This window comes from Oreochromis niloticus, linkage group LG19 (genome assembly GCF_001858045.2).
Source record: "Oreochromis niloticus isolate F11D_XX linkage group LG19, O_niloticus_UMD_NMBU, whole genome shotgun sequence".
Taxonomy (NCBI): Eukaryota; Metazoa; Chordata; class Actinopteri; order Cichliformes; family Cichlidae; genus Oreochromis; species Oreochromis niloticus.
The window spans coordinates 12463984-12480509 of NC_031983.2; the positions used below are offsets into that span (position 1 = coordinate 12463984).

At 39.2% G+C, this 16526-nt stretch overlaps 1 protein-coding gene across 2 annotated transcripts; it reads right to left on the reverse strand.

Moving 5' to 3' along the window:
* Positions 1 to 346: 346 nt before the first annotated feature.
* adam17a (ADAM metallopeptidase domain 17a) lies at positions 347 to 16024 on the reverse strand. Of its 2 annotated transcripts, XM_025900769.1 has the most exons (20): positions 15787 to 16024; positions 15379 to 15511; positions 13494 to 13627; positions 13248 to 13336; positions 12508 to 12697; positions 10066 to 10196; positions 9804 to 9890; positions 9106 to 9225; positions 8586 to 8730; positions 8206 to 8297; positions 7654 to 7806; positions 5498 to 5697; positions 5296 to 5399; positions 5038 to 5172; positions 4598 to 4725; positions 4348 to 4426; positions 4082 to 4170; positions 3899 to 3958; positions 3035 to 3071; positions 347 to 2056 (listed from the first exon to the last, which is right to left on the reverse strand). In XM_025900769.1, exons 1-20 carry the CDS (start codon positions 15890 to 15892, stop codon positions 1641 to 1643), a joined length of 2628 nt encoding a protein of 875 aa, XP_025756554.1. In that variant the 5' UTR covers positions 15893 to 16024; the 3' UTR covers positions 347 to 1640. The 2 variants fall into 2 exon arrangements, with proteins under 2 accessions (XP_025756554.1, XP_003453323.2); XM_003453275.5 differs by lacking the exon at positions 3035 to 3071 and having other exon boundaries at positions 15787 to 16023.
* Between the last annotated feature and the right edge of the window lie 502 nt (positions 16025 to 16526).

The following is a 16526-nucleotide window of genomic DNA, read 5'->3' on the forward strand; positions in this document are numbered from 1 at the left end:
TAGTGCTGGTGAACCGAGCTTTAGCTCTGAAAGATGTTACTCCCACTGGCTTTGCTTTTTGGCAACAAGGTTCATCGCTAAGGTCTAATCATGCTGGGACAGTGCACAGGATGACAGTGTGCGAAAAAGATGCACTCATACAAAATGATGGACATGTATGAATCAGTAGTAGTTGTTGCTACATGTTGTTGACATGTATTTATAGACCATGGAGAAATATCCTTAGAGATGTTTGGTGTATGTGAAAACCAGCTGATAAAAATGAAGCTTTTCTTTTAACATTGTGCAGCGAGGACCATTTGGGTGCACCACACAGCAGCTGAATAGATATAAATGTGAGACCATGTATCAGTGCACAAAGATTTTTTTAATTTTTTATTTTGACATTTGTGTAGGAAATGCAAGCAAAAACTTTAAAAGAAACTTGAGTAGAGTTTTGTAAGCATAAAAACATTAAGAATATACACATCATCTGATATACAGCAGGCTTGTTTTGTTCACTAGCATTCACATCCATCCTGTACACTAAAAGCTAGTGTTTTTATTTTGACCATACATGTTTTCTTAACATGAGACACAGCAGGTAACAATAAACAGGTGCATAGCTCACCTTGGCACACAGACAGAAAATTAAAAAATATATATTCAAATATTAAATAAAGAATGTCCGCTGCTGGGAATTGTATATAGATGAGTCACCGTGGGATAGTTGATCACAAAATCCAAAAAGGCACCATATTGTTTTCTACAGGTTCAAACATCACAATACTGAAGCTTTAGCAAAGCTGATATTACTTCTCCCCACTTTAAGCTCCACCTACCAAAAAACACAATAATGCTACTTACACAGTACCTTAAAGAAACAGCTGATGAGACAGAACATGTGTAAGCATGTTGTAAACTTCAATTCTCCAGTGATGTTAAAATACTTCTAGACCGACTCCTCCTTTATGTGTTATTTGAACTTCCAGGAAATGTTTCCCAAACTGAAAAATAGTTACACTTACAACATTAATATAGAGAATTCTGCATCATACTGCTAAGGTTTGTTCTGCTTCTAGGCGCTGTTTGGAGCAAGAAATGTTGTGTGAGCTTTTGTCACAACTCGAGGTTACTTACAGTATAACACATAATAAACCTGGGAATAAGGATTTGTGTAATCATTTTCAATCCATAGGGATTACAGTTAAATATTTAATATAATCTCTTTTTGTTCCTGACCAATATTTGCATTGTCAGAAACACATTTAGCCATTAGGTTAAACAAAATGAACATTGTGTTTAAAGAACTGGCAGATTTATTTCCACAGACACTCAAAAGCTTCAAATGGCCATAGAAATAGATACCTTAGTGAAAAAGGCACAAAAACATGAATTTATTTGGATTTAGTGTTAGAGGGCTTTGAGACTTCCTGTGTTGTATCTGTTCAGTGTCTCAATCTAATTTCATGTGACTGAATAAACACTTTTAGAGCACCAAGATCTGAGAAAGATATGCTACGCTTTAATACCGGTTGCAATAAGAAAAAAAAAGCATATGATGCTGCACATTTGTTCGTGTTCCCTAAAAAAACAAAACAAACAAAAACAAATATCAGGATGCTTGTGCAAACACACTTGTTTTTTGTTTTTCCTCTCTCTCAGCACTCCGTCTCTTTAGTATCAATGCGTTCCTGCCTCTTAAGGCGCCGTCGGTCCTTGGCTGGTTGGTTCTGTTCGGTCAGATCCTCGAAGGAGGATTTCGTAGCCGACGAGCAGGCTCCTGCGGTTGTGAAATCTTCCAGCAGGCCCTCCTCTCCCAGGTGAGAGCCGCTGCTGGTGTCCTCCTGGATGGTGGCCATCCGCAGCCCCCTGCGCTGTCCGGGGTGGGGCCGGAGTTCAGATCGGGGGCCGGGGTACTGGTGTTGGTTGCGAGTGTGGCTCGGACCTGGCTCTGCGGCTGAGGCTGTTGTTGATGGATGAAGGGCGCGGTCCGGCCGCCGGAGGAGGAGGGAGGCTGAGGAGGCTTGACGATGCGCACGGGTGCTGACTCGAGGTTGCTCAGCACGTCTTGATTCTGAAGAGGGAGAACAGCATGTGAGGACGGAGGCACGTCACAGCTGTGTGTGACTGAGGTGGCACCCATTCCCTTTTTACTACATTCTGTTTAATTCAGAGCATCACATGTATCCCAGAACTTTACAGTTTAACTCCCCAACATATCTTTTATAATAATAACCTCATGTTACTGATTGCGCTACCTTTAAGTAGCTCCTATCTACTCTTATCTACACTCTTAAAACACACCCAATATCTTAAGGTGGGAATGAGTAAAAAAAACAAAACCTTTCTGCCTTTGACCATTTTGAAGTGTCAGACAAATGTGATTTATTAATTATGGCTGCAATCCATTTAGGGTTACCAGCACCCTGATATTAAACACACTGGTTCAGCTGCAGGATTTAAAAGCAAACCTAAATGGAACTAAGCCATCATTAATTTGATCATTTGTGCGAGTGCTTAAAATGCTCTAACAAGTCAAAATGTCTGCAAGAAAGGTCTTAAGAGGAATGTACCCCCCAGTCTTTTTCTCCTCCCTCCAATCAAACCCAAAGAAGGACCTCACACAGTGCAGACAGCCACTAAACAAAAAATAAAAACAGTCACCTAAATGATTCTTGTTTTGGCTTTGAAGAGCAACTAAAAACTGAAAAATGTCAACACACACTGCATCCAATTTCACGAACGACAACAATGTGCAACCCGTTTGGTCGTCTCGATGTTTGAATACTCCAAAAGTGCAATCTTGCTTACTTGAGGCAATTCCTGATCTGCTGCTCCACAGCTGTTCAGTCGCATGAAGCTGTGCGAGCCTCCCTCGCTTTATTTGTCAGATGAAGACGAGTTAGAGGGGCTGGAAATGTGCAGCTGATCAGTGATTACCATCAAGGAGTAAGTGACTGCAAGAGTATCCCAAACGTGGGCCACTGACCATGCACCGTCATGGACTCAATGGCAACGCATCGCAACACCAAGCCGTCGCACACACACTCACCTATGGCGGGAGCTCTACTACAAATTTCCACCATCTGCTGCAGTTCCAAGGCAAAGAGTGATGGACAGGTCATTCAGAAAACCCAGCAGTGACAGTGAGGCCATTGCTTGTGGATTATCTGACCACTGGTTGATACAATTTAAAGAGAGTCTTCTGATTCTCATTCTTACCCTTTTATTTTTCCAGGTCTGGGCTGGTTTACCATTAGCCTTTTACAACATCAAATAATGATATTAAAAGTAAAAGCACAATTTCCCAGCTCAGCAACAAAAACCATGACTGTTAGCAAATTTTAAAGTTGGCCTGTTTTGATTTTTCTCATCTTTTGTCACACATATACTGTTTCAATGCGGGAAGCACATATAAAACATGGCCAGGCTCCCTATGAACTAAAAGCTCAGGCTTAAGATGCTCTAAATGCTACTTTCATCATGTTTCCTTTTACTCTTGGTGCTGCAGGATGATCAGAGAAGGAATATCTTTAACACAGCAGCAGACACACAAGACTTTTGGTTAAACCTTCTGTTTAAAAGGCTCAGCCAATCAGAGGAAAGTCAGCTGGAAAAAAAAAAGCTACAAATAGATCTTTTTTTCTGGCAATGAGGGGGTTGCCGTATGGTCCAGCATAAGATATAAGCAATATTTTGAACTTTAAATGTTACACTGCAGTTTTGAATTTATGTCTTAATTTCTCATTCTCATCCTCAATTACAGTCCTTCATGTTTCTTCTCCCTGCTTGATTAAAGAGGTCAATTTTTAAGAAGCAGTATGGAACTGGATTAGTTTGGTTAGTCTGGTAGCAAGAGAGCAAAGGTGGTGCACAGGATCAGCATGTGTGAGCAATGGAAAGTTGAAGAACTTACATTTGGAGGATAATAAAATGACTTTGTGTTCTCCTCGTACTGCTGGTCGAGTTGCTTGTCCTAAAGATAGAGGTAACAGAAAAGGACAGCATAAGCATAGTGCTAATGATGCAAATATCAGCTTCTCATTGTACACTGAAGACAATGGGGATCAGTGCAAATGGATATTCAGCAGCTTCTTACCACACAGTGAACCAGGATACTGAGAGGAATCCAGAAGATGAGGGAAAACACCACGACTGAGCCCACTATGTTATCAGCCAAGAACTTCCCTGATGTGGTGATGAGGTGGAGGATAGTGATAAACACACAAAAGAGGAGAAGAAGAAGAAAAACTTTGAATTTGTCTCAGCTAAGCTACTACAGTCATAAACATTAAAACAATATCCTAATTATTCAGTTTTATTGTATCTGGAAGCATTTTCACACACTTTTTAACGCCGACTTACCAAATGTGTTTATGTCCAGCTTGTCAATAAAGTCCCACAGCCTCTCAATCACATCCTGTACCTGCTTCATGCACTTTCCCTTTATGACCGAAAACAAAGTTGACAATGAAATGAAAAATAATATCTACAAAATGTTGTGACGCTGACACAGTTTTGTCAGCACTAGTGTAGTTCAGAAACACGCAAATATGATAGGATCAGCAGGTTTCCTGACTGCAGAGCAGAGAAGTATAAAGGTTTGGTAACTCACGCCTTCGTCACAGAAGCCCACGGTGCAGGGTTTTCCTTTGCGAAGGAATAGAAAATTGCCACTTTTTACGTAGGGAGAACAGGTGCCATTTTTACTCCTGCAGCACACTTTACAGGAGTGCTCAGTATCTGGAAGCAGAAGAGACGATCAACACAAGAAGCATTTAAAAAAGATTTAGAACGGTTATTCATTTATATCCTGGATATATTGAAAGAATATCCAAGCTTATTCAAACAGTCCCTTTTATTCTTAATATGTTACTTCCAGCTGTAAATCAAAAAAGAAAAATCCAGCTGTGATCTTGTCATTTCTTTCCAAACTCATTGATTTTTGCTTGTCTAGATACCCCTTCCCCAGACCTCTGTAATCAATGAGAGTCTCCTGTCTTATTCAGCAAATCTCAGACATTCTCGCGTGTTGTTTAAAGAAATAAAAATCACCATTGCAAGCGCAAGGCTGAAGGTTCTGCTCAACCTCACAGAAGGGCACACACTCTCCATTGCGACACAGGCCTTTGTCGACACACACTGTGTTGTCAGCAGCATTTTCAGGAGGTGGGCATTCACTGCTGTTACCTGTTATGTGAAGAAAAGGGTTAATTTTCTAGTTTTTTAATCATTTTTACACTAAAACCAAATAAACAGGCAGGCTTGAATGACTGCTGCAGTTCTCATATTACAACACCAGGAGGCGATCACCTGTGCAGACGGATTTGCCTTTACAGGTGGCATTGATGGGCTCCTGGCACGTTGTTCCTCTCTTTGCATAAGTGCAGTTCTTGCAGCAAGGGCTGTTTCTGTCACTGTAAAGAAATCAATTAATCCAACATTTGATTAGTTTGTGGTTGTTGGTTTTTTTTCCAAACAATTTCATTATAGATCTATCTTTTGGATTTCATACCTGCACTTTGCGTGACTTTTGAACTTGCAACTGGAGGTGCAGCAGGGGTCATCATTGAGGTGGAGAAGCCCAGGGTCGCAATCTTCCCCAGTCTCCACTCTGGAGTTTCCACAGACTTTACTGTTCCTCTCTTTGAAGCACAGCGGTGCCTTGTGACTTAATGTCCTCTCTACAGAAGCCTTGCTGCAGTTGGAGAAATGCTTCAGGAAAAACAAGGAGATAAGAATTAATCGGTAACAGGTTAACGAGGACTGAATTTTTACTGTTATTTTTTTGTGTGTGATTAAAGGTGATGTGACAAAGAATAGTCATGAAGCTTTAACGCTGAAATAATGGCATACGCAAATCACTTCCCTCTAAATTTTCCAAACCTGAATCTCAAAAGGTTTAACAGTTTATGCATTTACCTCGTTTTAATGCTTCTCAAAAACGTGGTTGATGTGAAGCTGCAGAAATCATAAGGCCAATGATGGAGGAAGCGCATTAGATTTTGCGTGTGTTGTTAATTTCACAGGAACAACTGTGACTCAGTTATCCCACCTTCTGCACAACCAGAAGCTGCCATCCATTCTGCCCATCACATTCTGTATCATCTCAGCTCATCTTGCAGGCATAGACTGCTGCATACCAGGATATATTCAAACTAAACGGCATCACAGCCTATTTGAAAAACTAAATAAACAACGCTACCTGATGTAAATTTGATTGATCTGCCCCTCAAGGACAACTTGTTGCAAGGTTATTATGGTTAACTAAAACTAAATGTGACATTTTAGCTAACTAAAATAAAAACTAGACTTTCGAAAATAATTAAAACTGATCAGATTTGTATTTGTTTGGCTGTAACAAAAGGGGACTTTAAGTCGACTGCTTTCTACAAGTTCTGTGTTTATACTGTAATGCCGAAACTGATTTTCCTAAACGCTGCCTCTGGCATAATCCCTCGATACAATAATAACATTACAGACTAAAACCGAAACAAATAAAAACTAAATGGAAATAAAACATTTTCAACGATAACTAAAACGAGTAAACTCACTCTGGAAACTTACTGAAACTTAACCAAATGAAAAACAAAAAGTCCAAATGAAAGTAATCAAAACTACAATAATTCTGTTTCTGTTGTGGACTTCCTGGTCTGACCTCTCACACTGTACACCCTTTGATTTCACTACAGAGTTGCACAAAAAGATGATGCCGATCACTTATAACCAATAGTTTGTCCATTCCCACAACTTCTCGATCACAGCGAATCAAGTAATAGTTGGACTACGAGCACAGCTGAAGTATTGTTGGGTCTGACCCCCCTTGTCTAGTTATGACATGCCAGCCCTGTCTCCAGGACCAAGTGTCTACTGCGTCTAATATGGCTGTTTTCTTCTTAACATGTTGTCTTTTCTTTAATCCTGCCAAAAATAATCAGTGGTCATTCTCAGGCCTACCTGGCCTTTTATCAGCACTACTCCTGTGCCGCACATAATTAAGCTAAATCAAGAACTCACTGTACACGGCAGCCCATGAGCTCAACATAAGAAGGACTAAGATTTCATAAAGCTTAGGATCAGGACTTATTCATAGTGAGTAATGCTAATTCACACAGCTACGTATTAGTGACTAACATTGTGGGTGATCGCAGACGTTCTCTCTTCCTGGCATGTGACTGTATTTGTCTCTGTGCAGAGGGACCACCAACATGGACTTTCACTAAGAACAGTTTAACCCTCCTCCTACATCTTCCTGGTGTTAAGGTCTCAACTTTCTTTCAAGTAGCACAATTTCACTAATCCTCCAAAGGTTGTTGACATTTAGTTTTTTATGTTCAGTGTGCAAAGATGTACAGTGTAGTTTGGGGGTTTTTTCTCTTTAGTCATAACATGGCAGCTCTCCTTTAGGTGGAAACTAGCTAACTAGCTTCCCGATCATTTCTAAGGCTGCTTTTTCATGGATACCTGGATGTTAAAGTTTATTGTAACACCTTGGACGACACACATTGATCATTATACTGTGGCTGAAAGAATCTGGACTATTTAACTCTCAGTGTTGCTTCAGTGTGTGTTTACTTTGGGAACTGAAGAAGCATCTGAACACTGGAAATAGGTAATGATGTCAGGCTTACCAAGCATATATGTTTTTATATTACATGAATGGATAGTTACCTTGTTGTTGACATGATCTCCACTCACAGCAATAGGGTACATGACAAACTTCCCTCCGTGGTCATCACTGGGGGCACAGTACGGTATATTATCAGGATCATGCTCTGCTCCGAAGTTATGGCCCAGCTCATGAGTGGTTACCAAATCTGCCTCCTGATGAGACAAAAAAAAACAAAAAACACACAACATTCATTTTTAATGCTTAATTTTTAAGCTACCTAAGAATAAATCTAGAATCTAAAATCCATTCTGTTTAAAATAAAGGAAGTTTTCAGGTAAAAGGAATAATTAAATACTTAAGTTTTGGACATTATCACAGAGTTTATAACAGTAAGCGTTTTGCAGAGGAGTGTGGAGCATAACGCTACTTGGGGTGTCAAAATGCAGCCTGACTTGACATCGATACTCATCACACCCACACAAAAAGGTGTGTCTGCTCTACCTAGAACCTCAACTTGGCAGGCTGACACGTTGCGTAACATCTTGGCTGAACTGCACCCAGCAACTCGTTTTATTCTGAAATTATGACTAAAGAAATGAGACGAAACAGACCTTTGTGAGGATGGTTTTGCCGTAGTTCTTGGTGCTGGTCAGGCCTGTGTTGAGATAACTCGGCTTCTTTGAAGAATGAGATGGATAGTAAGCTAGAAAATTACAAAGTAAAGTGTCAGTACCTTTTTTTTGTTTTTTCTTTGAAAAAAAAAAAAGCCTCCAACACATGGCTTTTTGATTGGTTTCTTTTCAATATTATGGCGCGTTTTTCTTTTTAGCTTCACAGAGTAGAAATCATAGTTTGTCCATCTGGTCAAGAGATGTGCCAGTGAAGTAAATTTTAATGGAACTAATTGTCCTAACAGGGAAACGCTAAAAGTTAGGCTTTCAAAAAGACATTAGAAAAATCCTCCATGCAAATAATCAAAAGGTGATCTTACGTTTTGGGCAGAGTCCACCTAGAGCCTGAGGTTTGGAGGGGGCCACATACGCCAGACCCAGTGTCCCCTCATCAAAGTCCTGGTATGTAAACAGGTGGGCCAGACACACACTGGAGGCATTGTCAGCTATGTCCGAGCTGAATTGCTGCAGGACAAGAGGATTATTATTTCTCACCATTTCTGTACATCCTAATTATTTTTCACTGACAATACAAAAATACTGGACATTCAGAAACTGGGCTCTTTGTAAAACTCTATGATTTGGAACAATATTTATCTTGTACCAGGACATTATAAACGATGCACTCAACTTATTTACCATATTACCTCAAACAAACCTGTGCTCAGCTACTTGAACTCACTATTTTTATGCATTTGTGTAAATGGATTAAACAACCTGATTGAGTTTAACTAAATGATTTCCAAAACTAATCTTGGAAATATGAATCCAGTCAGTTTTGCCTGAAAAGGCCCCTTTGAGCTTTGTGTATCTATACACTTTGGTTTTCTTGTTTTGTACCTCCAGAAGTCTCTTCACGTCCCAAACCTCCTTTCCTTTTACAGGGCTGTTCTCCATGTTGTAATGGACCCAGTTGGGCTGGTCAGGGGGAGGCTTTGTAGGCTCCTTGTTAATAATGATCTGCGAATAGTAACCAAAGACACAATTTCAGTAAGTGTCATTTTAGATTAATACAAAATTGAAATTAAAGCAATGCCCCTAAGTGTAATGCTAATAATTAGTGCTATGTGGAACATTTTATTTGAAAAGCTATTAAAGTAATAAGAGCAATATGTGTTGGGCGCTCTCTTTCAGACTCTTACAGGGGGTTAAATGTGACACAGTTCAAGTTCCTCTTGACATTTATTGTGAAGAAAATTGGACATTAAGCAGCTAAATGAATGCATATCTTTTCAGTGAGAACGCACTGAGTTCACAGTGTGACAAACAGTGTTTCTATTCATTCCCAAAGCCAGTGGAACAAATTAAATTACCCAACGAGGAATGCACAAAAGCTTCCAGTTTCTCCTAAAAATGCACTTCTGAAAGCCGCTGAGGGGGTAGCGTTATTCTCAGCCTCATTTCCGGAGTGACGCAATATAAAACATCAGCCATCGTGAGGCTGGGAGCAGCACCGACTGACACTAAATCGCCACAAGTGGATCAAAATGTCAACATTTGACAGTACTGTAAGGTATGACACACAGCCACATACACACCTGATGGATCTGGACCCCATAGTTTTTAAATTCATTACTCCATGTTGTGTTTCTATAAATATCGTCAACTCGATCAATTAGCTCAATCTGGGAAAAGAAAATAATCAGACATACAAAATAAACCATTTTGACACACCTGAATATGCAAACAACACAATTCCTGCTGGCTTTATTTGCAATTACTCTTTCAACGGGAAACAAAATGTGACAAAAGTTATTCTGCTGAAATATACATGTACAATAACACATTAGAAAATCAGACCAGGTAGTTCAGAGTAATGCTCTCTTCTTTGCGGCCCATGTGTCTGTAGAAGCGGTAGTCTGCAACCAGCAACAGGGGACAGGTATTCTTCCTGTGATCGTGAACTTGTCTCTTCTCTCTGTGGTGGTATTCTGCCAGGACGAAGCAACAGAAGCACAGAGACAGAATAAGGACAAGCAGAAAGATTCAGAAAAGTAGAATCTTTTTTTGTAGCATTGCCTCATTTAAACAGATAAGTCTCAGGTAAGACAGATTAAGTACAAAGTACATAAAGATGCTGGACAATGAGGCCACGCTCCAATATCCCATTGTTAATTGTCCTCATTTTCAGATTTAGTAACATGACTTCTCTTTTTTTGCTTGGCTGTGATCTGATTAAGCTCTGCCTCTGTTCAGGCCAGATTTAAATAGCAGATTTAGCCTTATTATAGAGGTTTAAGAGCACAATAAATGTGGATGAGGTGTACTTTACAGGGAGGAACAAAGCCACTGTAAACATAAGGTAATTTAATGCGCAGATCATACAGTGTTAGGCTCCATCAACCACGTTAAGCGTAGGGATTCATGATATACTCAGTAATTTATTTTTAGCCCTCTTAAGTTGCTTTGTTCAAAAAATGAATACAAACAAGTCCTTCCTTCATTAAAAGTCTAGCATTAATCCATCTACCCACTAACTTTTCCAATTTAAGGTCGCAACCTAGCCATCACGATGTACACCCCTGACAGGTTGGCGGTTTACAACAACATTAACACAGACACACAAACAACCATTCGCGCTCACACTCACAACTACAGACAATTTAGAATCAACAGCTAAACTAATATGCATGTTTTGGACTGTGTGAAGAAGACAGATGACCCACACGGGCACAGAACCAGAACCTTCATGCTGTGAGGTAACAGTGCTAACTGCTGTACCATTCTGCTGCCCCTGCATTCATTGTCAATATTCAATTAATCACGTTCCTCAGTAGGGTCCTTCAAATGCAAGCCAAATATGTGTTTAGACACGAAGGAAACAAAGTTTCCTTGCTGCAAGGATTATCAACCTAAACAGAAGATGGCTTTATTTTATTCATTTATTCGTTTTATTTTTGGGGTTATTTTTAGGGTTGGTTTTTTTTAGTTTTCAGAATTCCTCCTATTGTAAGAGCCCTACATCTCCCAGCTTAAAAAAAACCTCTTCTATAAAGGGAAAAAAGTGAAAAAGTGCATTTTCTGAGGCCATGAGTGCAAAAATGAATTACATAAGCACATCATTAAACACCCAAAAGTTGGTTCTGTTCACCTGGACGTAGCGCTTTCAGTGGAACGAACGTTTCGTCACTTTGATAAAATCCAGATGCACAAAATCAGCTTTTGGGGATTTCCTCACCTGAATGACTGAGTTGGCAACAACACACATCATTAGACAATTAATTAAATATGAGTCAATAATTAATTAAAATTTAAAATAAATACATAAACAATCTTTTACATTTTTAAAATAAAATTATATTTAATTACTTACACATTAAATGTTACAATTCATATTAATATATAATTTATTTAACTAATTTTGGCTCTTGCGGCCCTCCACATATACTAAGATGATCCTTCATTATAATTGTGTGTTTTTAATAGACTAAAGATCCACAACCTACTAACCAAGAGAAAATCAACAGCAAATCCTTTAGGAAAGAATGACAATTAATACGATTTAAACTAAATTATTCAAATGTATGTGCAATGTCATTTTACTGTGTAACGGTCACAGTATGTTTGTCATAAAAATCTGAATATTCTACCTAGAAATGTTTAAGTGAGATTCACACACCCTAAATAATGCATTACAGAAAAGGAAAACAGGAAGACATCCTTTGGGGCATTACATCACACAGTACACTCAACACTATTCAAAAGTGTGGGTGTGCGCTTCACTGTCCTCCACAACAAGCAGTGGGAGACCAGTGACGACTCAGAGTCCGCTCATTGGGCAGAGGAGCCTCCATGAATTTTAATGCCTCCTCCTCCATACGAACCTTCACCTCAACTCATTTCCCCAAAGAGCATTTTCAACCAGGAACCAGTGAGAGCTGTTGCATACATCTCCTCTGGCACATCGGCGCTGTTATATTCTTTACATTTCCAAAGCAGCACAAAAGAATGAAGAGGCATTTGGTTTTTACATAATGCCTACTTGTCAGCAGTGTGTATGTGCATAACACAGGATGGAGATAGAAAGGCTTGTATTAAAGTGACTGAATCCAACACCCACCTCCTTTGTCTCACTACAGGCTCCTCTTTCCTTCTCTCCACCTTAAACATTTGCTATCCTCCTACTCTTTTTCACCTACTCCTATAATCCACACCAGCACAGAGCCCACGCTGTAACAGCACAAATATCTGCACAGATTTGCGAGATTCTCCACTTCAAGAGAGTTAAAAAGCACAGCTCACCCTCTTCCTGGTCCACCCTCTCCTGTCCTTCCCAATCCCCTCTGGTATTCTGTGGCAAAAGGTCCTTGGGCTCTGCATTGACATAGCCACACACTTTTGGAGAAGCAATGCGGCTCAGATTCTTGATATCTTCTGAGCGATAAACCAGCAACCTGCCATCAGTTGGGGAATCGGTAAATCTCCACAGGGGCTGCATTTTTTTTTAACATTTTTTTTGAAGAGAGAAAGAGAGGGCTGGTATTAGAGAGAAAAATCACTGAGCGTGAGTATTGATAGCTGGAGAAAAAACAGACAGTAAGGGTAGTGGTGTGGTGGGAATGGACTGGCAGGTGTGTCAGATTTACACAACATGACAAATGCACTGTATCGTTTACTTCTGTGTAGTTTCATATGTTAATTGTGGATAATTAGAACAGATATTGGGCATTTTTAATCACACAAAAATAGCTGCCTCACTTTCTACTAATCTAGCATCTTTTTGAACTGACACTATAGGTAAGCTCTATACTGGTAATATTTTATGATATCTCAGCAAGCAAGCCCAGCACATTGTACTCAGTTATTGTATACATATAGATTTTGGGGTTTTGTATTGGCTTTGATATTTCTGCCTTTAAATGCTTCAGGAGTGCGGGCTTGATGATGTGAAACAGCTATGGTTAAGCGTCTTACAAAGAAAATACTGAATTTAAATTCTCCCTCTATTTTGGCACAGAGACTGCAGATATACAGATGCATACCTCTACATTGTACTCTGCTTCGCCAGTCAGAATGTGAGCAGAAAACTCGTCTCCGTCTATGTGTGCCTGCACACGCGAATTCTCCTCCCCTGCGAACATAAAACAAATTATTAGTAACATTTAATAAATATGGATTTACTTCAGATATACACAAATTTGCTTGTTTTCCACATATAAACTATAACTCTTCTAAAATGAAGGACTGGGAAAACTATATTCTGAAAATATGTTTTTTCATCCACTCACCAACAACATGGCCAGTGAAATAGTTTTGGGGGTGAACATCATAATTCTCCTTCTTCCCATGTTTGTCAACAAACACAGCTTGGAAGTTGTCCGTGAAAAGGTCTGTGTTTGTGGTCAAGTAAAGTTTGAAATGTCTGGATTTGGAAAAGAAGATAACATATTTTAACTTAACCAGTAAATGGCTGATTGGTCCTGTGTGAGACATCAAACTGGGTTTAGCAGACATAGTATTCACATGGCCATATGTGTAGATATATACTAAAAGAGCTGTAGCTGTGCATCTGTTATTAATGAGGTGACCTAATCTTGGTATGACTAGTTTAAGGAAACAGAGATCAACATGCACCGATCTTGCCAGTGTGACTCTTCAGCAGCTTAAACTAGACATTTTCTGTTTTCACTGGCAGTACTTCCTTTGCTTTACATTACAGTAGCTACTCAACTACTTTGGGCTAAAGAGAAAATTCTAATTATTCCTTAAAAGATGAAAATTATTTTGTAATTTTACAGTCAAAAATCACAAAGTAAGTCCAGGCAGCTCGTATGATACTTTGGTGATAAAGGGTTTAACAGTTTAACAGTTTCCAAGAAATTCTAAGAGAATCCTAAGAATGAAACGCATACAGAGCACAAATAACGAATGCATGAAATACAAAAGCTTCTTCAGAAACTTAGAATAAGTAGAAGTAAATCAAAACTAAGATTCCTGAATATTCGGATAAATCTATTTTAAATCGGCACAATTCACACACACCCTCAGTGCTACAATCCTATGATTTTAGCATATGCATGTTTGTATGTTTCCTATCTCCTCCTAGATTGGATCACCGTAGAACATCCAGTGTGAGGGCCAACATCTATATGGCATATACAAATATTCTATACAAATCCCACAATCGTATATATTTGTACATTTGACAGTTCAATTGAGCACCAAACACCTAGCACAGCAGTTTGCTAGTAAATATAAATTGCAATTATTAAATAGAGTAGGCAAAAAAACAGTCTTTGGGCATATTTAGATTTTACAGTTTGTGTAAATTTAGAATTGTGATCTCAATTATTTTTGAAGTGAGAGGATCTATAACAAAACTGAAACCATTCTTGTTCCCCTTTCAAGACAAAGGGAACTAGGCACGAACTCACCGCTTCAACTGAGCCTTTTCTTGTTACAAATGACACTTCTTACAAAACAGTCTATAACAGCCACAGCAGTCTATTAGGTTTGTACTGAGCCATGGCTGTGTGGATTTTTAACAGTTTTTAAAAGGTAGAACGCAAAACATTTAGCTTTTTCCAAGACTTAAACAGTTTCTGCCATTACTGCTATTTGGCAATGATGGCAGTAATGCAAATGTAGGATTCACCAATAAAAGAAAGTGTTCTGAGTGCTTCGGGGGGGAAAAGCAGCCCAGCTAAGACGAAACGAAAGAAAAACAAAGCATGCTATAAGAAAATCATGAAAGAATTATCAGGAAAGTGCTAGAAAAATGGCTTAAAGAGAACAAAATTCCTATGAGATTAACTTTTACCCTCTCTGTGACACTTGGAGACCTGATTGTGCCACTGATTATGATCATTATTATTATTAGAATATAGTGACTAGTGAGCCAACAGCAGATTCAGCATTATAATCCACAAACACAAATTTGTGTTTCTAAAGAGACTGATAAGAAACATGTCAAACACGTCAGAGATGTTTTACCAGGTCCTCATTACTCCAAAACCAATGTATAATGTCACAGTGGAAATCTGCTCATAGATTTGATCAAGATTTTTACCTCGTTCATCATGTGCACAGCTATAGAGGTCTTTGTTTTAACACAAACCTAAAGGAAAAGTGAAGCGACTCTACAACATCGCTTAAAAGAGCTCACTGTTGTACCTGTGCAGGGCTCTGAAGCTCACCAGACGCTCCAGGTGGGACTGGGCGTGGACGTCCCTCTTCCTCAGAGAGTGCAACTGGAGGCCTGACAAAGGCAGCACCTCATAATCTGACAGGACTGAGTTCAGAGAATCTGGAATAGGAAGGGGACAACTGTCACATAAGACCGAGCAGATACTGAGTTCGTTCATTTATAAAAGTCTGCACATGTGAAAACGCCCCTGTGCTCTCATTTAACAACTATTCGGGATTTCGTGAGTTAAAAAGTTATAACATATTTAAGGTCGAGAAAATAGAAGTGGCATTGCTTTAAAGTATTTATTATTTACCAAAATTATCCCGAAGATAGTTTACGGTAACATTAAAGCTAACTTCTGCTTAGGCTGAATTGCTAAATTAGCTTCTTACCAAACTCGGGGTGGTCTTCGTGGTCCCCATCGGTAGCAGTCATTGGCTTAATTGCAGCGTTTACCCAGCAAGGAGCCAGAAGGGTAAATAACAGTATGCTCCCCATTTTAAGCAGAGCTCACAAGATGTGCTGTCATTGTCGGGGGTAAATAATCCGTTTGTTTCGACAGCTAGCTAAGCTACCCGGAAGTCCACCGAATGGAAAACATCCGCTAAAAGCTAATGTGCAGTTGGAAAGGAGTGACGAATGACGTCAGACACATGAAGAGCAAAACTGATGTACGACATTAGATAAAACGTTTAGTTTTGTTAGATATAAAAAAAATAAAATCTATAGTTTATAAATAAACCTATAGAAATAATGTAAATGCCATTTTGCATTTAAAATTTTAAATACACCTAAAATCTAAATTCTGTAAACATAAGCATGAGGAGTTGTTGATGTATGACTGAGATCATCTTCTTATCATATTCTTCAGTGTGTATTTATACCACTTGAGCAACGTACACCTTTCATCCGAGAAAAAAAAATCCTCCACGTGACTAAATACTAAAACCAATAGTGAAACTATAACCAAAATAAAACTGAACACACCAAATTACAAGCCCAGGTCATCCCCAGTTTACCTTCAAATTGGAGTATGAACAAAAGTACATACTGCTGCTTCCTTTAGGGGTCGCCACAGAAGATCTGCCTCCATCTCACTCGATCCCTAGCATCCTCTTCTGACATGCCAACC